Source organism: Argiope bruennichi, chromosome 5 (genome assembly GCF_947563725.1).
Source record: "Argiope bruennichi chromosome 5, qqArgBrue1.1, whole genome shotgun sequence".
In the NCBI taxonomy this organism is placed as follows: domain Eukaryota; kingdom Metazoa; phylum Arthropoda; class Arachnida; order Araneae; family Araneidae; genus Argiope; species Argiope bruennichi.
In genome coordinates, this window is record NC_079155.1 from 30,906,228 (window position 1) to 30,930,908 (window position 24,681).

Below are 24,681 nucleotides of genomic sequence, written 5' to 3' on the forward strand. Positions count from 1 at the left end.
CCCGTCCGTACACACTTACAATAATTTCGTTATTTTTTAATTAACAACTACAATATTTACTATAAGTAATTTATATGGCAGAACAACGTTTGCCGGTCAGCTAGTAATTAATAATATTTTATAAATACACACAATTATTTATAGCAAATTGATTCAATTAAATTCATATGTTTACGTTGTATAAAAGAGCAAGATGAAACAAAACAAAAAAGCTTTCCATATTAATCGGTTAATAGCCTAAAAAATTCATATTCTGAATGAACAAGCTGGTCGCCAAAGGCGTTTAGTCGAAAATTGTTGTTATAAAATATCTTTACAAATAATTTTTAGTTTTTAAAAATTAACCTGTTAACTGTTTAGACCTCTTTGGAAAAGAGATATCTAAATTTTCCTATTATAATAAATAATTAATTATAAATATAAGAATTAAACAGTTATAAAAATATATTAATTTTCGTTGAATAAACTTGTTATAACACAAAATGTTGTACTTTTTCCATGACGAGTATACTCGTCAAAAACAGTTAATTGGTTAAGCTGCAAAGTTATATTTTAAATTTTAAAGTTGTGCGAGGAAAGTTTTTATAAAATACACTACTTCAAAGATATTGAAGAAAAACATTAAAACCTTGATTGTTTTGATAAAAAAAATCTATAAAAATATTTACGTTTTCTTTCAATAATTTTGGAGCATATTATTACACACACACCATTTCAAAATTTTTTAAAAATAAGGTTTTCTGTGATAGCAATTTTATTTTTATATATTTTTTTTCCTCATCTTAATAAATTTAAACAATATTTTAAAAATATATTATATAAAATACTTTTATTGTTTTAGAATTGTCGAATTAGAACTAGCTTCGATGCAAAAATGTCTTACTCCCAATTGAAGAATTAGTCGATGAATTTGGTTTTTCATATACGTATATTATATATATATATATATAAGCATTTATTTCAGATTTAAAAGGAAACAACAATCTGATTATTTTCTTGCTATAATAATAAAATTAAATAGTAGAAATACTTGATAAATGATAATTCTTGATACACTGTGACATTCTAGTTTGAATTTGCATGTATATGTTATTTTATGTTTTTCGCACTTCTGCTTATGAATAGAATATTTGGTCAGATACATGAAACAACTGTAAATTTTTAGAATATCTAAAATACATTTATTATTTGTCAAGACAAGGATTAGAGCTCTAAGATAAAACTTCTTTAGATACGTAGCTAGGAAAAAAAAAAGGTTAAAATCTGCGTTACGCGAGTGAATGGTTTTGTTTGAATTTTATGCACCATTTTTGTCTGTACTGAGCTAGATTTAATCTTAATACTTATTGAAAACTGAAATATATAATTGTTTAAAATATATTCGTAACTGAAAAAAAAGTAACAAAAGGGAATTTGTTGCTCTTACAGAATCATTGCGTAAGCGTCTACGATTAGAGAGTGAAACATACATTTACCCATTAAGGTATCCGACTAGGTTGAAAACACAAATTTAGATGAAAATTCTAATTTTATTTTGTAGTTTTAAAAAATATGTACGATTCTGTTTCCAGTGATAGCTTTATTTTATCTCTATGTCAATTAGAAGCCAAGTTATAGCAAAATATTGATATGTAAGTGATGCTTATTTATAAGCATTTACAAACTTTAATTGCATTTTCTGAAGAACGATTCTACAGTACGAATATTGTCATATCTCCAAAAATATTCAAGATGTCTTCATGAAATTTTTAAATAGTGCTCGTTATGTTATGCTGAATTTAATAAACAATGAATTTGATGTTGAATGTTCTAGAAGAGGATTTATGATTGTTTAATATAAATATTGTTAGGGATTATTCCTCCGACGGGATTATTTTACCGATTTTTTGGTCGATGAAATACACAATCCTTCAATCACAGAAAAAGGCGTTTATTGAACATGAAGAAACACGAAAGCACAGAAACCACAAATAAACAGCCGAGATGAAGACAGGCAACACACTACAACAAACAGTATCCTACAAGTAGTAATCGGTAGTAATAACGACCACAACACACAAAGCGGACAGACAGAATCCTGCAGAAAGAAGGAATCTATGTAGCTTCACTCTACGATCTCTCCAAACGTTTGCAAATCTCCACTGTCTCCTCGCTTTATCTGTATCCAATTGCTGACACACTACTACACGACTGGCTGCTCCTCACAGGACTTGATGCTACTTCCACAACAAACAGCAGGACTCGGCACAAAGCCCAGTTCAGTAATCGCTTTGAGCTCCTTTGTCGCTGGACTATTCCACCTTTGCTTCATTATCCTCTCAACAATTCGATACTTGACTACGACTCACTGCAGCTTGAGGCAGTCGCCTTTTAATAGTTCTCAAGAGGCGAGCAGAGTAGGTTTTGGACCAATCAGGCGTATCTCGGTTCCAATTGGCTGAATCACTAAAATTCTCGAAGTTTCCAGTAATATCTATTTTGTAGCCAAATGGACGCCAAGTTTGTTGTCAAGCTCTGAGATCACTAACGCGACCCGATCAGCACCCAACAGAGCTGATCGTAAAACGGTCTTTCCAATGATTGAAATAACCATGCTGGGAAGCAACATTACAAATTTGTAACAATATTGTTAAAAAAAATTCCAAAATTTCATACATTGCACACAAAACTTTTATTTTTGAATATAATTATTCGATAATAGGTACTTCTTTGTTAACATATGTAATAATATCAAAGAAATATGAAAAACTGTAACAATTTTTTTTTCTCTTGAACAATTCTAGTTTTTGTAAATAACTGCTGATATTTGCATCAAAATACGCTTTTCTTCAAAAGCTACATGTATATTTAAATAATTTCGCCTTTATTCATTATTTTATCCTTATATTAATGAAAAAATCATATAAACATTAATTTTTTTTTGAAAAATCTTCTTCGAACGTAGTCGGATACCTTGAAATTGATGAATTTGGATTCCATTTGATTATTAGAGAGTTTTATTGCTTGATTTTAATACAATTTGACATTAAAATATTTTTATTTTAAATCGATTACATATCTGCGACTATGTATATTTGTTTTCTTAGCTCGCTTTCTAATATGTGATAGAGCTAACATAGTCAATATGCATTTTCGACAGCAGTTTATACCAAATGAGAACGAAACAAATTGTTACATTATCGGTTAGTGCTTTATTGAATTTCGAAAGAAATTTTATTGATAATCAAAAAGAAGTTTCATTTGTCAAACACACTTTTTATCTCATCGATTTCAGGTACACAAAAATATCGTTCAGAAATCAATTACTTGTTGTTTATTTCCTTGGATAGAATAAATTGTCTTTCTTTAGCTCATATTAAGAAAGAAAAAAATAATTATTTTATTCGATTTAAAATAAGAATATTGCTATATTATATAGATAAAATTTTCTGTTTAGATCCTCCGTTTCTTTTCTAAGGTCGTCGCCATTATCTTTTTAAGATTAATTTGCAAATGCAGTATGTTTGACAGATAATGGCGATTTTTTAATATCTTAATGATTGGTCTTTTAAATGTCTACAGCAATTCGACGTCATACGTACGAAGGCAAATATCTTATTCCTTAAAGAGGGGAAAAACGAGATATATCTTTGAAAAGCTATTCATTTTATAGTTCAAATTTTTCTCAGGAAAACAGACATTTTAATCCTGTAACAATTTTTGATTTTTGAATTTCTCATCCTATAATAAATAATATAATCGTGTTTTGAAATTGAAATAAGAAAGGAGTCTTCTACTTAGTTAAAATATCTTGCATATAGAGAAGAAATATATACACCACGTCTTAAAAGACAAACCATGCCTTTAAAATTTCGTTACAACTTAATTTTCGATTTATTTCGATTCAGTATGATAATGGGATTCTCGTCAGATTGCGGAAACAAATGTGGAACGCGTTCTTTTTTCCCTCACGTGATTACGTTGGTTCAAGCTGCCCTTATCGCTTCAATGATTTTTTATTTTGATGTTTATTCATATGCTTCATCAGAAGCCATGCGTGGATCTGTTATACTGTTGATACTGCATTTCGCTAACAGACTTATCTTGTGCCATTACTCGGGGCGGCTTGGTAAGATAGCGCAACGTCTGTCCAACTTGAAGCTCATAGAAGATAATGGTTTTGACAAATTAAACTGCTTATTGGTAATTTTTTGTATTATTTATTGTCTGGTGAATATTGCATTAACAACAGCTCGTGCTATTGGATCTGATGGTTCTGTACCGATTTTAGTTACCACTATTCTAGCGAACGTTTTCCAACACATTTTCTTTCTGATAATTGGCAACATTTTAATGATATTTTTCATATCAGTTTGTCACGACATTGAACAGGTTATCAAGTCTTATCGAAGGTTCAGTATGACTCAACCGATACCAGACTACAGGTGCCTAGTGAGGGGTTATTTATCTGTGAGGAAATTAGTGTTAGAGGTAGATAGCCAGATGTATGGCATGGTCTTCTGTGCGCTTGCAACCAATATGTTTATTTGTTACTTTGGCCTTATTGCTATCGCCAAGCCTGATGAATTGTCTTATTTGGAAATAGTAGGAAGTTGTTTTTCTGCTGCTTACAATGCGCTTATATTTCTTCTTGCTTGTTTCTGGGCGAACCGCGTTTCGAGCTCTGCGGAATCCGTGGCTGAAGAAGCGCACTGCTTGGAAAAAAATTCCGAAAATTCTCTTGTAACGTACATTTGTTATCTTAATGTAGTAAACCAAGATCTTTGCATGACTGCGTGGGGTTTCTTGCCTTTAAGGAAAAATTTTGTTCTAGCCACTGTTGGGACTCTAATTACGTACTCCGTTCTTATTAAAAATTTTAGCAAAAACTAATATTTATTGTTAATGCGTAGAGAAGAATTATTTTCAATGATTCAGTAATGGCTATAGCTATAGACATAGAGTGACTGACGTTCAGAAATATTTATCAGTTTTGAATTTTTAAATAAAATATTTTAAAAGATTCACAGATAAAAATACAGTATTGATATTCATGAGGAAAAAGATATTATTCTTGCGAAATTTTTAATTTCTTTCTGCGAAATTTTATGTTTTTCAGCAATTTGATAATAATTGATTGAAAAATTGGACGATCAATATTTAATGAAAGAACATGAGTTAAACTGAACAATTTTAATAATTTTCAGTTTTCCTTTCGACTTGTATTTCTACTAATTAGTACTCTTGAGATGACAAATTATAAATTAATTGAAGTGAACTTTGTGATTAAACTGTGAAGAATTTTGCTATGAAATACTTCTTCTTATTATGAAAGAGTCTGGATCTATGTATTGATGAATATCAAATTCTAATCAAATGCCTAAACCAGAATTCAGTAATATGAATTATTCTTAGGGATTTTAGAAGCCAAATTGACATAATATTTAAATGTGTAAAGTCTTGCAATAAAATGACGAATCTGGCTTATCATCAACTTTTCATTAGTATGACAAACTGCATCCGTCATATGACTAAAGTTAATGGTGAAATAATAATTCAGTTTACAATCTCTAGTGTATTGATCCTATATTTCCTTTTGTCATATTTGTAAATATCACAGACCATTACTACATGTTGTTTATCGTTTGATTGCTCAGTTACTCTTTCGTATATAAATTTTGTAAACAAATCAGCCACAAAATATTGTTCTGTATATTTTAATGAAGAGAAAATGAGTACAATTTTTCCTTTAGAAAAACCTGAAAAGGCTAAAAAAATTTCAGAAATAATTTTAAATCTTGTAAGAAAGTAATAATCTACGAACTAAAAAAGAAAAATGATTGAATAATTTTGTATTGATGTTTAATATAACAGGAATGAAATATGAATTTACCACTGAAGGTTACAATATAATGAAGATTTCTCTTTCTTATATTGATGGTATCATCTCGAACAATGAACATGTTAGTTTTAGAGTAGTAATTATTAAAACATTTAACACTTATTTCAGATATCATCTTCATCGAAACCGAACGAAGAAAATTAATTATGAATTGATATGTTGATTTATAAAGATGTTAACCTCATTATTCGATTATGATTCAACATTACGAATGTTTTTCGTAAACTTCCTCTACGCTCTCTCTGTAGCACAGTTCCTTGAAGTTCTGATTGGAGCTTCATTTGTAGCATTTACGAATGATCACAATAGCTCCTAAGAACTAGTCAGTCAGGACATCCACTCGAACTTACAGTTCAAGGCTTTTCAGGTAAAATGTATTTGCAATTTTTGTTTTTTAAATTACATTCACATTCTTATCTATTACAATGTATTAAAAGTTTAAATAATACAGTTAAAAAGTTGAAATATGTTAGATAAGAATAATTATGTTATTTCAATATTTATATAAAATTCTAATTACAAAATAAATAAAATAAAAAAATGTTTGATAGATTAAAAAATATTTTATTTATAATCTACTTTTTATGCACTTTGAAATAATTGGTTTCAAGATAAACAAATTATTATTTATTAACTATTCTGTGATTTATGATTTACCAAAACGGTCTTTGCGAAGCATATACAAAATAGAACTTGCAAGATTGCTTGTTTAACAAGGTATTTTAAAGCCGTATTATGTTTCGTATGTATCTGTGCTGAGCAAAAACTAACAATAAATACAGAAAAAAAATTTAAAAACTAATCGGATAAGCTTTTTAGATTTACTCCTTCATTCACATAACTTCTATCTTTTGAATTATCTTGAAATATTTTTTTTAAAGTCTTTGAACTTCCCCTTATCTAATTTGCATTTTTAATCTTACAAAGGGATAGACAGGTCTACTGAAAACTGGTATTCAGACGCATGAGGAAATTGAACTGGCTGATTTTAATACATGATCCGCTTTCACAGTCTGGTCAGGTAAGTTGTCTAGACAGGAATTATTAAGAGTTTATTTTTATTCTTTCAGAATTCGAACCATCTACTGAACAAATGTTAAACAGTAATTCCGAATGAATTATAATTTCTAATGTGGTTACAAGAGGTAATATTCATTTCCTTCTGTTGCAAGTTAGATATACCTTGAAGGGGGAAAAAGTTGTCATGCGTACTTCACTTTGCTATTTAACTGTGACGAAATACGAATTGCTTCAATTAAAGGTGTCTCCACCCTTAAGTTTGCAGCAAAATTATGTTTTACTTCAAGGAAAAAAATAACAAATAATCTAAGAATGAAAGTAGAATGACATAAATATGTTGTTTATGAATGATCAGTAATTAAATATCGTTCCAAAGGTGAAATTGTTCCTCACAATTAATGGAATAAGAATCTTTGTTATCAAGTAAACTGCTTTTATAAATAGACTATACTTTTAATCTCTTTTATTTAGGATTTTTAATGGATATTTGTAGTATTCATTTGATTGCTTTCACTATTCATTAATATGGCAATCATTTTTATTAAAAGCAATGCAGTTCACTTTTTTCTTGTGTTCAAAATGCCTCAGTGTTTTAGAGCTTTCTTAATGTTTTGTATTTGAAGAATAATGATTTTTTACTTTCACCTTTTAACGTAAATTTTTTTAATGTTTATATGGAATATTTTTAGAAAGGAAAACTATTGAAGAAAGGAAATTTAGTTAGAATATTCGATAAAATTAATTTTATTTTTAATTAATAAAACTAATTAATAATTAGAAAACAAGACTTTTCGTTAAGGTTAAAAATAAGATTTTTGTTTCATTAAAAACAATTGGCGGCACCACATATCAACCATCTTTCTAGCATTAGGTACTATACAGAGATAATAATAATAATTATGAAGTGTTGATTAATTTGTTTGTGAAAACCCTATTTCGAGGTGAGATTGTTTATATTTTCGGGGGGGGGTTATTAATTATTAAGAAATAGCCATTCTAATTAGAGCTGATGAATTAGTTTACCATGAATGTTAATAAATAATATGGGATTATAATAATATAGTTAATAAATAAACATGGAATTATTTCCGTTATCCACGATCTTAGATAGGTTTGGTTAAAAAAAATCATATTTTATCTTTCCATTGAGCAAGTTTTAAGAGCATTTCAATATTTTCAGCAAGCTCATCTCTGAAAAAGCTATTGATAGATTCTGGGGATAAAGAATAATTAGAAAATGAAATATATTTTAGGGTATTGATCTAGAGTACTCTCATTTAACTGATTGGCTATAAGGTAAAATATATATTTAAACTATTATAAATTGGAATTAAAAATATTTTTAAATGAAGATTACCTCATTTGTTGATAAAAAGGCATAAGGAAATGAAAACATTTTAATTATTATCGTTTGAAAAATAGACAACTGTGTTTGTGTAATAATCTATACTTATAATAAAGCTCAATGTGTGTGTGTGTGTGTGTGTGTGTTGGCGCTCTACAGGCCAGACCGTTTGACATGCAGCTACCAAATTTTGTACATGTATACCTTGGAGGTTGGGAATGTGCACCTGGGGTTTCTTTTTTCGAATTTTTAATTAGAATTTTAATTATTAATTAAAAACTAACTTTCCCGCCAAAAAAATCTTCCATTTTCCCCACCGCCAACTTTTCCGCCAAAAAAATCTTCCATTATCCCCAGCGCCAAACGAGAAAGGCTTCAGTTTTTTTTTCTCCCAACAGTAATGAGGCTAGGGTTAAAATTTTTCGGCGGATTATTTCAATCGGTTCTGTTTATTTTCTTAATGTTTGATGCATTTAAAATTAAACATTGTTAATGAATCAATCTTTCAGATTCATTCTGAAGTACTTTTGAATTAAAATAACACAGAATAAAGGAAATTAAAAATTTCTAATCCGCATAGCGTTACCCCAACTGGCGTAGAAAAAATCACGTATTTGCGTTACGTAACCGGCGAAGAAAATTCACGCATGCGCATTCTTCTGTGATTGTTGCCATGACAACGTTATCAATGGATGATTTAAATTATTTTTGGGTTAGTTGCATGCTTTTGTAAGTAAATTGTATTCATGTTAGTTATATATTTTTTGTATATGCTTATAGTTTTAAGTACATCGTTTTTTAAATAGTTTTTTTAAAACCTGTTTTCAACCGTTTATTTTAAACGATTCGTTTTATTTTCTTAGTGTTTGATGCATTTAAATTTAAACATTGTTAATGAATCGATCTGCTCATAATGAATCTAAGAAAATTTTGTTGACCAACTCTTGAGATATTACATAAATTAAAAAAGATATTCTTTAGTGCCCATAAAGTTTAAACGCTGAGTGACTCTATTTTCAGTAATCAGATTATAAAAAAATGCTTTGTTTCAGTAAAAAATATTATTATATTAATTGAAGATAAATTCTTTCCACTTTAATTTCAAGCATAAATTCTACCGTTTTCAACCGTTTATTTTAAACGATTCGTTTTATTTTCTTAGTGTTTGATGCATTTAAATTTAAACATTGTTAATGAATCGATCTGCTAATAATGAATCTAAGAAAATTTTGTTGACCAACTCTTGAGATATTACATAAATTAAAAAAGATATTCTTTAGTGCCCATAAAGTTTAAACGCTGAGTGACTCTATTTTCAGTAATCAGAGTATAAAAAAATGCTTTGTTTCAGTAAAAAATATTATTATATTAATTGAAGATTCATTCTTTGCACTTTAATTTAAAGAATAAATTCTACGGGTGCTAACAGAAAATGAGAGAGATACACATTACGTTATGACTGAAGGCCTTTATAATATTATGAATGAATTATATGATAATCAAAATTTGAAGTTTTAAAATATTTTGACGAAGAAGCTATTAAAGTAGAAATTGCATAAAATATTTAATTATTAAAATTTTAACGAACATTAAGAATGGCGAACCGGCTGGTCGCCAAAGGCGGCTAGTAATATATACACTATAGAAATTTAATTTGTATACAACTTAGGGTTCAATTTATATGCAATTTAAGTTAGTACTTATCAAATTTAAAGCAAGCTCTATTATAAAATACATTGATAAGGAATAGATTTCAATTTCTCACAGAATCACATCTCAAATTTTGATTATTCCTTAACAAGCATTACTTTCAGTGCCAGAGGTTAATAATTTCACTATCATGTGAAATTTTGTTGTTGAATATTTTTAATCTCTCCACTGACTTTTAAAAAACATATTAATAAATTATTTATTTCATTCGGTTGGAATTTCTCTGTGCTTGTTTTTTTTACTTTCTCGTATATACATATAGTATAGAGAAAGTACAGTAATCGTCAAAGAACTCAAATTTGATATTTGATGAAACTCCACGTTTTAAATCTCCCTGAGTTGTAAAAACATATTTCTAGAAAATGTCCGTCTGTCTGTGACAAAGATAACTCTAAACCGCTTTAAATTAAGCGGAGGAAATTCGGTATACGGTTTTTATACCAAATTTGAAGATTTTTTCTTCAAAGTTTGAGCAAAATTCGTTCACAGGAAGACCGGCTGTCCAGCTGTTCGAATATAAGTTAGCACAATAACTACAAAACGAAGAGAGCTAGATAAATAAAATTTGGTACACAGATTTAACCTGTAGAGTAAACACCTGACAAAGTTTGAGTCATATCCAAAAAAGGGTTGATAGTCTGTTGGTCTGTACTTCCAAAAACAACTATATACGATAGCTCAAAAGCGTAATGACTTGAATATATAAAATTTTGTATGGAGTTTGTGACTACAAGTGCAGTTTTATGTTAAATTTTAGTTTCAATCGGTTGGAAAAAAACGCATTTAAAACACAAATTTGATATCCGGATACTTCGAAACGCATGCCAGGGATTAATTGCCAAATAACTCGCCAAAAACCACACAATAGATTCAGTAAAAATACGGAATTCACGCCAAAGGTTAATATGTTGTAACTACTCCTTGCCTATGTTATGCAAAGCATTCTCTGGGATAATACCTCTATTAGAATGTACGCGAGAAAATATTGGGGAAGACACTGCCGCAGGTTTATATATATATATTGCGGAATAAAGAAGCAAACTGGAAATCTTCGTGCAAGAATTTCATTAAGCGGTTGTTGTTTTTAGATTATTAAAAACCAAAGACACTTTAAATCTTACTATTTTTTGCTTTAAGTATTCTAAAAGTATCATTTTTATAAAATTGAAAAATTTAGCATAATTTTTATTATTTTCATTAACATTTTTAATCATAGATGGTAATTTTATTGTTAAATATTCTTCTAGACAAATCCAAGATGAAAAAAACATTTTTGTACTGGATTTTTCAAATTTTTTTCGGTTGCATCCGCTTCCTGTGGCATTGTATCCTATCGTTAAAATATGGTGGCAAAGGGAAAGTCGTTTCTCCTGTGACAAAACCGTTGCTACTCAAATCTGCGACTCAGCTGGCTCGAGAGATTCGGAATGGAAAGGTAATTGCGTTAATAATTTCAAGTTTAACTTTTTGTAGTTGGGATAAAGGATTTGTTTAGTTATATTAAAGTCCCGTTTTAAAGCAACACTAGGGCTATTTTGGGACGGACCTCGTCATTTTGAACCGCGATCAGAGAACGAGGATGACACCTGAGCTGGCTACCCTCTCTCCAAACTTCCACACCTCACCAGTGGGATAACTTTTGGTCTCGATGGATTTAGTGTGCACCACACCCGCTTACACGACGGTTCTTTGGTGGAATCTGGTCTCGAACCTGAAACCCTCCGGTTTCAAAGCCGAGGTTTTACAACCGCGGCCCTGTTAGGGTAAAGGAATACAGATGTTAAGGTAAGCGACTACGTTCGGGATAAAGTTTTTTCAAAAACGTTTGAAAATAGCTATGTTTTTGAATATTTGCATTAAAAAGGTTTAAAGTTGAGGAAACATCTATAAAACCAAAATATATCAGTTAAGGGGCAATTTTTTTAAAAAAAAAGTGGAAAAAAGGGCCTTTTTAGTTAAAAAGAGATATAAAGCAAAAATCTTCTAGTTTAGAGGTTTATAAAATGATTTGATTAAAATTTTGAAGAGAGCGTAAGAAATATATTATTCAGCTCTTGAAATAATAATAATAATAAAAAAAAACTGTATTTCTATCCATTCTTTAAATCTAGCGCTTCGATTGATAAATAACAAGGATTTTACAATTTTTTTTCACATTATGAAGCACTAAAACAACTATAAAATATGTCTAAATGAATAGATAATTTATCCTCTAGTTCAAGAACTATAGAACAAATTGAGAAGTTATTACACTAAATTTGAACAAAAAATATATGCATTAGATTTTAATTTATGATGTAACAAAATTCTACCAAAGGTTAGAATTTGAGAAAGTAGCATCTAAAGATGTGAAATAGCACTAAAACGTATGTAAAATAAAAATAACCTCTTCTAAAAATAGAGTGTAACCTCTTCAAAAATTAGATTTAGGAACAAAATTCTAACGATTTTATAAAGAAATCAGCTCAAAATTAAAAGTATTAAATAAAAAAAAATTCATAATTTCGCGAAAAATCGACTTTTAACGTAGTCACTTACCTTATTAAGAATATTATATTACTAATTTCTCCCAAATATATAAATATTTGGGAGAAATTAGCAATATAATATTCTTTGTAATAAGATTATTTTTAGGCATTGCCATCCCATTAGAAAAACAGGTGATTGGACTTATACTCCACAAGATTACATTCGCAATTTTAATGAGATATGAAATTAAGAATTTTATACGTAATATTACTTTTGTTTAAATTTAGTGCACGTTAGAAATAAAGAGAGAGTTAAATCTCTCTCGGTGTATAATGGATGATTAGATTATCTGTCTATATATTTTTTGCAATATATCTGACTGCAGTGGCTGACTTTCTACAAAATTTTCCTAGCAGCATCAATGATTTAAGTATAGCGTAGAAATTTAAATAATACCTTATTTTCTGATATTAATTCAATAAAATTGTCTTCAAATATTTTCTTAAATTTTGCACGAGATAAAGGCTTATGAAATTATCTATTATCTCCATCTACAATATGTTTACCTCTTGGATATGACTGAATCAAAGCAACTCATCTCGACAAGTTGGGAAGCAAAGATAGCAGGTTCTTTATCATCTAAGTTAATATTTCCAAATTTCTTTTAATCCTTGGGCAAAAACAATTAAATATTGCGTGTTAAGGCAACGTGATAAGGCCATCGGTCATAGCATGTATTTCGCATAATTCAGCATTTATTGCAAAATAAATATTTAACATGATATGTATTGCCCCTTTTAAATAAATAAATATTATAATCAAATACATTCAAAAGAACTAAAGCACTAACAGCTTCTGAAATTTTCTAATGCTGATCTTTCTTATATAAATTTGCCAATAAATATCTCTGCTTCTTTATTTTTATATCATTAATTTTCGTCAAGCTATTCAACATTATGCCGGTTTTACACACAGTAGACAGCGCATGCGTAGAAATAGAATGATTTATGTTTGCCATAATTTCATATGATAGATTCAGGCATTACACGCTTGGCTATAAATTGTCATTTTGGCGCCAATGAAGTTTTCTTCTTCACTGAGTATCGTATTAAAATGAAGGATATTTACACAAAGAAACATGTTTTAAAAAAAGATCAAAATACCTAAATTTGGAAAACTATAGAAAAAAAATAGCAAATAAATAAAACCCTCGCAAAGAACTAAGAGCAGAAAATAAAGGAATTAATCTATGATAAGTGATCACTTTTTTTCACGACAAAAAAAAAAACAACAACAAAAACCTGCCACATTTTACAAACTCATGCACAGTAGGAAAAAAATGCAATACAGCAGCATGTTGTAGTCCCGTCGGGACAATTACTTGCCATGGACCGAACAGCATTTTTCAGCCTTTCTACGCATGCGCTGTCAACTGGCCGTCTTATACCAGGCCGAGTGTAAAACCGGTATTAGACCGTGTGGGTTTAAATAATTTTAATCTGAAGAAATAAAGTAAAGTAGAAGTTTTTTTCCATTTATTTAAACATGGCAATGCAGGTGGTGTTAAAAATATTCAAAGTTAGGAGTTGAAAACCCCTTTTCCAGCCTGTAACTTCTAACCGATTGCAATTATCGAAACACTTTTATACAAAAATTGTCTTTGTAATGGAAGTTAATTCGTATAATTTAATTTATTTTTCTATCTTTTTTATTTTTCTAAAGAAGTTATGGAGAAATGATAATTTCAACCATCCGTTATTATATATATTATATCTATACGCTATATATGAAAAAAATATACTGATTGAGCTCCTCCTCAAAAAGTTAATTTTCTAAAGCCAAGAAATCGAAATTATATAATACGTCAAAAATTTTCAATAATCGAAAAAAGAATTTGCAGCTTGTTAAAAAATGTTTTTTAGAGGAAAATTTAACAGACGATATTATTTGTCATGAATATTATGCTTCTTCCACGGGTTTGTTCTATTAGTTAAATATTTCAAACATCTCAAAGAGTATATGTTAAATATCCTTTTATATTTTTGCAAGAGTGTCAATAAGGATTGCCATTTAATTCAAAATTTTTACTAAGGTTGGAATATTAACCATCTGGACATTTATAGTATTGGCCAAAATGCGGAAATTTTTTGAAGACAGTGCAATTTTTGAAACTTGATAGTTCAAACAATATTTTTATGAAGATAAATATCATAGAATCACATATTGTTTTTAAAGATCATTGAACTAAAAATGTAATAAAATAATTTTTAATATTTGTATTGAAACGTCTATATAAAGAAGAAAAGAGAAACATAGAAAAAAAAATAACGTTAAAAAAATTAGCACTTATGCCAATTAATACTTATTTGGATAAATTTTAACTTCGATTACGTTTTGCAAGTCATACCATTTAGTTCATAAAAGGTTTAACTGCATCTAAGACAGAATTCCAGTAATTAATAATTTAAATAACCCCACAAGTAAATATTTTTCCATAAGATTGAAAATGCTAACGCACATGTAAATAAACACAGTTTAAAAACATTTTGCATCTATTTAGAATAGAATACGATAAATGTAAGCGAATAGCATTTATCGTATTATCAATAAATGCAAGCTAAAAACCATTAAAATAGAGCTTATGAATCCTCAGTTGGCGGTTAAGATTTTTATATTACTAAAATATGAAATAAAATTAGATCAATCAATTAAAACAATTGCAACAACTTTAAATGACACCTTTTAAAACATTTATCAAAAATTGTTATGTTGCAACAGCAAAAAAGACCTCAGAAAATAACTTCAACTTTAGCAAAAGCCCTCGAGTGATAAATGTAATAATATAGAAAATAAGTTTAATACTTCTTTCGAAAAATGAAATTTTTTTTATAAAATATGTTTAAACTAATTAAAAAAATTATTAGAGAAATAGCCGATTAGAAATAAAAATTTTTTTTACTAAGAAACTATTTTACAAATTTTCAGATCTTTTAAACAATTTTTATCTAATAATTAGTTCAGAATTTATGGCCGAAAACGTAGAATCTTTTAACTCCTATTTCATCCCCTTTAGAAGCTCATAAAAACTTTTTAATACGCAGTAAATCCTTTGCGATTTACTGCGAAAGAATATGTGCACTAAATTTCGTTAGAATCCATCAAAAGGCAGGAATTTGTTTAAGGTTTCAATATCTTCAATTCAATGATATTTGTACAGCTTGTTCCAAATATTTTATTCCTTTTTTTTCATTTCACAAAATAATTAAGTTTAAAAGAATCGATTTAATTTTCAGATCAAAAGTGAGGAAGTTGTTCAGGCCTATATAGAGAGAATTCTAGAGGTGGAGCCTTACATCAACGCAACAGGAGAACGCTGTTTTGAAGATGCTTTAACGAAAGCGAGAGAAGTGGATTCATTGGTTGTTTCAGGAAATCACTCGAAAGAGTTTCTGCTGAAAGAAAAGCCGCTATTAGGTGTACCTTTTTCTGTCAAGCTTCAGTTCATGGTTAAAGGCAAGTACAGTACAAAAAATCGGACTTTAAACAAACAAACAAAAGAGAGCTTAAAATGTTACTGGTACACTAACTTGTAGGTGACAAGTTTATACTGTGCCTGACTGACAAATTACAATATGCATTATAAATTACAATTCGTATTGTTTTATAGCATAGGTATTTTAAAATTGGAAGTTACTTGACCTTAAAACAAACAAAAATTATTAAAAAACGTCATGAGAATTCTAATTGAAAATTTGCACACTATCCCTTCAGAAGATAGCAAATTTATTTAAAGCTTGAAAGAATTGTCTTGCTCCTTCCGTATATTTGTTGCTGACATTATATTGTTTTATGGTAAAATCAAATTATGGTGACCCGATAATTTACGTCCTTATTTATTTGCATAATGGAATTACCCAAAAAGCAAAGAAAAATCTGAATTTTATGCTTAGTTCTCATCAAAATAATAATAGCTTTAACAAGACAAAGTCACTCAATACTATAAGATTTATAAATAACATATGGTGTTCTATTCATCTAAAAATTGGGTTTTTCACATGTAAACAAAAAGTTGAAACAAGAAATCCTTAGACTAATATTTAATTACTTGCTTTTACATCTTTATCATATAAGAGAATATGATACTTGTTGATATCACCACAAGTATTATATTCATTAATATGATATATAAAAGGAATTCTCACTTCAATTCGCAGGCGTTAGATTGCCAATAAATGAAACCATAATGCAGCCATCTTGGCATCTCATGCAAAATGAAGCTTGACGTAATTTGAACTTTGCCAAATAAATCGGAGGCCGTAAATATTCTTTTGTTTTACTGTTTTATTCAATATTATTTTATGTAAATGCTACGAAGGTTATTTCTACCAACAAAATATGAAATCAATTTTTTAATTACCGAGATTCGAAAAATAACAATAGTTTTTTTTGTTTATATTTGTTATAGATTTGCTTTTGTGTTAATAATACTTAGAATATGTATTTAAATATACATTATATATTTGGTTTTTGTTTTGCAGATGGTTGGTTCATCTTTACTGTGCCGTAACAACCGTTTTATAACAGAAAATACCGTACTTTGACCCCATTTACTTTTAAAAAAAATTGCTATTCATAATGAACAGACAAATTTTAAAGTGGAAATATGATTTATGAAATTTTCGCTTCTATTTTAAAAACATAGCCGATTATTTAATTAAATATGTAAAAATGGGCTGATTAAGACAAGCTGACTTCACATTTCAAAAGATGTTGAATGTCACATGTACATAGTTAACGTTATCATTTCAAAGTTAATAGTTTTTTTTTATTACCTATAACTTTTTTACCTAAATCTTTCCTCTCATATTAATTGCATTTTCTTTAAATGCGAAAAACTGACATTATAATCCCCTCTCTTCGTCCAGTTTAGTATTTAGCTGCAACCATAATTTGACATGTTTCGAATGGTAACCATAATATCTTAAAGCTGTAAAAATGCTGTTATATATTTGTCCTCTATATTTTCATTTTTTTATGATAATTTGACTATCTCTTTTTTTCCAGACCTTCCGTGTACATCCGGGTGCAAACTTTTTGAAAATCTAATTGCTGTAAGAGATGCTCCTGCAGTTGCAATGATGAAAAAGGCTGGGGCTATTTTGATCACTACTACAAACATTCCCGAATTAACTACAGACCTGGAAACCACGAACGAATTATATGGGAGAACCAGAAATCCTTACGATGCTAACAGAACTAGTGGCGGTACTTCAGGTAAGTTTTGTTAATTATCAGTTAATTCTTAATTTTAAAATTTCGTTTTATCAAATTTTTGCATTTTCTTTTGCAGAAGCCTATCCCCTGTAAAAAAGTTGTTAGTCTGTTTATTTTTTAAAACTATTATTTTCTTCTAATTGCTATACTGCAATATGATTTCTATTTCAAATAGAAAAGCAAAAAGCAATGAAATTTGATTTTGTATTTTTCTTTTTTGTCTAGTTAGATAGTTCTTTCGGTTTTTAGAATATCTTGTCGCATTGATTCAATATAAAGTTCATCGGGGAAAATAATGGATTTTGCACTATTTTTCTGTCGAGTTGTTTGAGTAGTCTTAATTTTATTTTATATTTGAAAAATATGATCATTCGATGTACGAGTTGTACACCACAGTTAATTAATGAAAGCTAGGGCTAAGTGTAATTATTAGCTTAATTCATGGCATTTCAGCGATTTGATAAGAAATTATCATCTTGCAGATGAAATTTTATTTTTGATTAGCTTAGAATTCGTGGAATTGTCCAACTGAACAATGCAAATCAAACTTAACAGTTTTTGGTTTGATTGCAATTTTGGGAATAAGTTCTTCCGAGATGTTTCAAACAAGCTTCTTTTTTATAAGCAGAAACAAATTAGTTGCTTTTTAAGTTAAAAAGTTAGTAAAAAATTTTGAATGACATTAAATGTTCCACATTTTTGTGTAAAATTTAATAAGAAGGGTAATTTAAAAAACCGAATAATGAAACCCTGCTATAATAGTTTAGTTAATATGAGTGATATAGATTTGAAAGATATTGTGTATGCTTTCTTTCTCGCTCTGTATATTCTATAAGAATATGTTTGACAATTGTAGGAAATCCCATATGTGTAAGACAGGGAAGCTCATATAGTTATCCTCTGTTATTCTGTGATCAATCCCAATAGACTATGATGACCCTTTATTGAACAGTTCTAACATATAGTCTTTCAATAAAATCAAATTATATTTAACCCAATATTTTTTTTAAACTGTAGGTGGAGAGGCTGCTTTGATTGCTGCAGGTGGTTCCGTGCTCGGATTGGGTACTGACAGCCTGGGCAGCGTCAGAATTCCAGCTCATTTCACAGGCATTTTCTCCCACAAACCAACAAGAGGTATAAAGAAATTTCTATGCTTTAAATCCATTTTAATCTCAAATTAAGTTTGTTAAACGTCTTTTATGTTTTACAAAGTCATAAAGTACTGGTATATTATAAAAGAGGCTTACATTTCCAAAACGCTATATATTCAAAAGACTACAAATATGAGTGTTGTAAGAAAAGAATCATAGACTCACCAAGCTTTTTGCACATTACAAATTTTCTATTTGAGTTCCCTGAATCAAACGGCATACTTCCAGATGGCTGTTGAACTTGTTCTACACATTTTGTAGCGGCATCCTTTCAATGGTCTTCATTATTGTATTGATCAGTTCAGTTTAAATGTATGGATGTAGTTTAACTAATGCCTGCAAGTATGTCCTATAACCCAGTTTAATCTTAAATTACCCTTTGAAGAAAACAAGAGACGAAAATTAAAGACGTTAGTTTATCCCGCTATTAATTTTGAGCTCTAGAAAATTAGGTTTGTAGCTATTGAATTCTGCATCAATCAATGTTTCTATTTAACAATGATATATATTTCGCATTCCCATTTTCCATTCAATATGTGTTAATTTTCTTTAAAATGCATAATATTCTTTCCTTGCATGTTCATATATTTTTCAACATAATTAATAATTTTGACGTTAATAAGATTTATAAATGAATTTCTCTAATATCACATTCTGAGAGTAACCTGTTTCTTTGAAGGTCATTCAAAATAGAAAAAACACCATACACTTTGAGGAAATAATAATAATTAATGTCCCTTTAAGCAAGCCGGATATGATACGATATAATTAAATTCATTCAATTTCCGTACGACCGTAGAGCTTTAAATCAGAATAATAATCAGTGATGTTAGTGCCAATATTGCCACTTGACCAGAAGATTAAATGTACTAAATACTGTTAAATGTGCTATTATCATTTTTTCAGTATAACATCTTTGTTTTCAGCTTAAAATAGAAGTATAAATGAGTAGTAAAGATGAAGAATTGTTGCAATAGGATTTTGTGACACAAAAATACTTTCTTGTAATTAAAGAGTAACATTGCAGCTATTTCCATTTAATAAAAGACTATATTATGACCTCATTTTGTATCGATGTAATTGTGCAACTTTCAAGAAATATTCCTTTATAATATCGGGGACCACAAAATTTGTACCCCCTCCCCAAGGCCGGACTATCAAGAATTAATATGTTAGCTTAATAGAAGGTGCCATTTATAAGGAACTAATGTCCTCCATAATTTCTTAAGGGGCGTTGAACAAATCGAAAGATACTTTAATTGTAAAGATTCCAAAAACGACACTAATTGTTGTACCATAATCTAAAATTTCATTAAACATATGTTAAAACGCTGAATTTCATCAATCTAGACCGAAATTTTAAACATTGCGATTCACTCTTCAGTTACTCAATCTAGCTCTTCTAATACTCTGCGGACTGAATTCTTTCACGGGTGGACAACATACTTTCGGAAAGCAGTTTTATACGTTTTTCCTTCTCAAGAACTCCTCTCTGAAAATAAATAATTATAAGGGGGAAAAAAAGCCGTTAATAACCCATGACATTTTTTTGATTTAAAATAATTTTAACCTAATAATTAATTTTTCCGAATAGATATTAAATTTTAAAATCTTTTTTAACAGAAATTGGTGATGAACAACGCTTTATTTGTTAAGATCTGAATAAACTTTACATAAATCAGAGGAAAAGTTGCGAAGAATGTAAAAGTAGATTGCACCACACTATTTATTATGTAAAAATCGTTAAGTATTATGATTTTTAAAGGTTATCAAATTGCATGAGCATCTAACTCCATTGTTCCTAAAATGCCAAAATGGCTGCTTACCCCAATTTACATGTAGACTTTTAAAGGATTTCGCCAAGATCGCCAGTACCAGTCGCCAAGTTGGTGGTGGTTTGCATTTGTTTTTCGTAATTTATCCAGAGATCATGTAAATAGCCAAGTACTTCTATTATGCTAATTTCTATTTAGAATAATGGACTTAATTTATATTCCTGGGAAATATTTTAATGTGCCAGTTCCTTAGAATTCTCAGTGAATTCTAAAATTAAATGTAACTTTAATTTTATTACCAATTTTATAAACTTACACTTAGAAAAAATGAAATATACCCCAGCATGGCATAAAAAGACATGCAGATATATTTTTGATGAAATGCGCATATACTTTGGTCTAGCGATTTTCACGATATATAAATTAAACTCTTTTATTTATATATTCCGGTTAGCCATTTCAGTCGATAACTTTTGAAATCAATCAATAATAACAATAAAATAAAGAAATAGGTTACGTTTTCATGAATGTAATATTTATTCAGCCTGCTTATTCTGCTGAACAGATCTGGTGCCAAATGAAGGTTGCTTTCCTCCTGAAAGTCCCGATAAGCCACCGAAACTTCCTAAGCCTGATATTTATAAGATTGTTTCGACCGGACCTATGTGTAGGTATGCCGAAGATCTCGTAATCAGTATGAGGATCCTGTCATTTAATAATGGAATAAAAACGAATTTTGATAAACAGGTAAAGAAAACACAAGTATTTTCTTTTATTAAAGTTACAATTATTAAAATTTTCGATAAATTATTTTTGATATCTTTTTCGGGCTAATGCACGAACAATCTTTTCAAACTATATAGAAAATGATAATTTTCTCTCTTTTTCGAAATTTACCAAGAGAAAGTATATTGTAATCATCAATGAATTCGATATCGAGGCATTGAAGAATTTCCGACTTCGAGGAGTTAGAAAAATATATTTTGGGGGTTATGTCTATGTATAAACAGAATAACTAAAAAAACTTTTCCAAACGCATTTTTGGAAAATTTCTGTCTAAGATAACTCAAATACGATTTGAGCTAGATGATTGAAATTCGATATATCGTCTTTAAGCTAAATTTGTAAATTTCTATCAAATTTTAAATTAAATTCATGCGGAAGAAGTCTGTCTGTTCGGCGGAAAGAATTTAAGTTAAAACGGTAATTACAAAACGAAGAGAGTTTAATGAATAAAATTGGTTGATAGATTTTAATTTGTATCAAAAGTGTAGGTATGTATCAAAGTTTGAACTAAATCCGTCAAGACGATTGATCGTCTATCGGTTTGTACTTTCACAAGAATATAAAGGGGACAATACAGAAATGTAATGACTTTAATAAATGAAATTTGTTATGTAATTTTGTGACAATTGTAGTTCTATATTTAATTTCGTTTTTGCAATCGATTGAAAAAAACATTAATTTAAAATACACTTTCGATGTTTTAAGTGCATTATAGCGATTAATCGCCAAATATCTCATGGCAATAGACTTTTCAGCAAGTATTGTTCGTCAATGACATTTGGTTTATAATATACACAAGTACATTTATTCGAGAGTATCCGTGAATATTTTCTGGAAACTATTCCCGGAGCTTTTCAAAATAGGCTCATATCCTTGTTCATACTTTCTATGTAAATCATTTACTCTATAATATCCAGATTAAAAGAAAAATTTTTTTAAACATACCTGTCCTCAAGAAAAGATTATTTATATGCTACATGCTCATTGTAACCATTGTTTTAAACATTGTTGACGTACTTTTCGATATCATTGTCAAAGTCCTATCTTCTGCTGCACATAGAGTATAGGCAACAACTCCGATTCTAAATTTCACTGTCGTGTTAGACTTCAACAAAAACAGTTAAATATACCCAGAAAAGCATTAAAATTAAGTAAAGCGATTCTTTAAACGGAATAAGCAACTTTACGGAATAAGCACTTTAAGTTTTACCGTATGGTGTAAAGTCTATTAATATTTTCTTCTAATAAATATAATTAAATTCTTACGACATTCAGAATACTTATTACTAGCGATCATCGCCAAGAAAATTTAAATTTATTGTATCTAGATGGCAACTACGACTTATAATTGTAGTAGAATTATAGCTTAAGAAAATTTCGAATCTATAAAAATCTTTAGATGTCGTAATGGCTTGGAAAGCTGTTTCAGGATTTAAACAAATTTATACTGAAATGATTTTTTTGCTGCAAATCCATGATCAATGCAAATTCAGGAAGGACTATTGAAAGATTCTATTAAAGGATTCTATTGAAAAAAAGCTCAATGGATTGTATTTAAGAAAATTTAATGGATTTTAACTAATGCTCGGTTTATTATTAAAATGTTGAATTATTTACTCAAAATATGCTTCACAATAAAAGAAAAACTTAAAAAATATAAATATGTTATAAAATTGTTCTTTTATATACATTTCCCAAATTGATCATGTGTGCTATTTTATTCGCAGGTGGATTTTAGAAAAATAAAAGTGCGTTATTTGAAAGAAATTCGAAGTCCAGGTGTGCCACCAGTACATAAAGACATTGCAAATGCTCTGAAAAAAGTAAGTTGTGTTTCCCACCTGGAAAACTTCATATTCGTATATTTAGGAAATAATTTTTTCATTAGTTGAATGATTAGAAAATCTCTCTTGTTTACCACTCGCTCCTCGTTTAGAATTATTTTCTCAAACAAATGTTATCAAAATCTTAATCTATTTCTTTTTGTCGAAATTAATTGACACGCTAATTTAATTGGCAAGTCAACACTTGGCCTTTACATTTGCTTTTACTTGGTCTATTTTAAAAAGAGGGTGATCAATCAACTTCAACTGACAAATAAACAAAACAACACATAGTTTACGGAAGAATTTTTAAGTACAGATAAAGACATCTCATAAAACGAAGAAGCAACATGATCGCAAAAATGCGCCCTATTGCTTATAAGATACAATTCTGCAATCTTACATAAGAAACCTTTCACTTTGGAAAATTGAAACCTTTCCACATTTGAAAGGTTTATGGACCTGAACCTTTCTTAACTTCTTTCTGATTGTTACATAGTGTCATTAGTTTAGGGCTTTTAAAATGCTATATTATATATATATATATATATATATATATAACTAAATTCAGTGGCGTGACAACCCATGTGGGCCAAGGCCTACAGTGCCCATATCTGCTTTCTTGACCGTGGTGTCCTGGGGTACAAGGCATAGGTCCAGGTTAGGTGGTCAGCCTAACGCATATAATATATATACCCAATTACATTTTTGATAGAATTATGTTTTTTAAGTGATTAAAAACAGAATCCAATCAATTATTGAATTACGTTTGTTAATTGTAGTTGGTCATTTGATGAGATTTCTATTTTCTTCAGTTTTCACTAGCTTTTTCTTTGATTTTTTTTTATTTTTTTATTTCGGCGTGTTATTTTGCAACCTTATTTGCTTCGAACACGGTATTTTTCTTTCATTTCGTTTCAAAATTAATTAAAGGGAGAGAGTAGAGTTCATAAATGAAATTAGATTTTCATAGTGTTGTTTCATCTTATAGAATGTATTTTTTTCTTATAGAAACCTAATAGTTGTGTAATTTCTTTCATCGTATAAGAAATTACATAGTTATTGTTTTAGCCATGCTATAATATCCAAAACAAATGCAGCTTTCTGATGCGCTTTTCAAGCATATTGAGCATGCAATAATGATGAATGTCGGGCTTTGTTACATTCAGACAAAACTGGAACTTTGTAAATATTTTATTATTTAAACATACTAAAAAATACAATAGTGGCCAAAAGTGTAGAAACTTTCAGGAAGTGCATTTTTGAGGTTTGACAGCAGCAATAGTATTTGCAGGAATAATTAATATTATATATATATTATTAATGTTATAGCAAAACAATTAGAATAAGGAAGCACACCTTGCATAAGTTTATAAAATATAACTTTTTCGAATTCTTCATTCGAATGCAGTCAAAGAGCAAAAAATTTTAGAAAATAAGTAAA

The 24,681-nt window shown here is 29.1% G+C and overlaps 1 protein-coding gene across 4 annotated transcripts in view; it reads left to right on the plus strand.

Moving 5' to 3' along the window:
- The first annotated feature begins 4,071 nt into the window (after nt 1-4,071).
- Nucleotides 4,072-24,681, plus strand: part of LOC129969580 (fatty-acid amide hydrolase 2-B-like) — a 28,954-nt gene continuing 8,344 nt past the window's right edge. The window contains exons 1-8 of one of the 4 annotated variants that reach the window (XM_056084214.1): nt 4,072-4,182; nt 6,130-6,248; nt 6,809-6,902; nt 15,719-15,938; nt 17,490-17,699; nt 18,717-18,836; nt 21,194-21,375; nt 23,142-23,237. In XM_056084214.1, coding sequence (XP_055940189.1) covers nt 6,846-6,902; nt 15,719-15,938; nt 17,490-17,699; nt 18,717-18,836; nt 21,194-21,375; nt 23,142-23,237 — 885 coding nt within the window. In that variant the 5' untranslated portion in view covers nt 4,072-4,182; nt 6,130-6,248; nt 6,809-6,845. Of the gene's footprint in view, nt 4,183-6,129; nt 6,249-6,808; nt 6,903-7,038; nt 7,325-11,203; nt 11,392-15,718; nt 15,939-17,489; nt 17,700-18,716; nt 18,837-21,193; nt 21,376-23,141; nt 23,238-24,681 lie in introns of those variants that run through there. The other 3 variants (XM_056084215.1, XM_056084211.1, XM_056084213.1) reach the window with 3 other exon arrangements.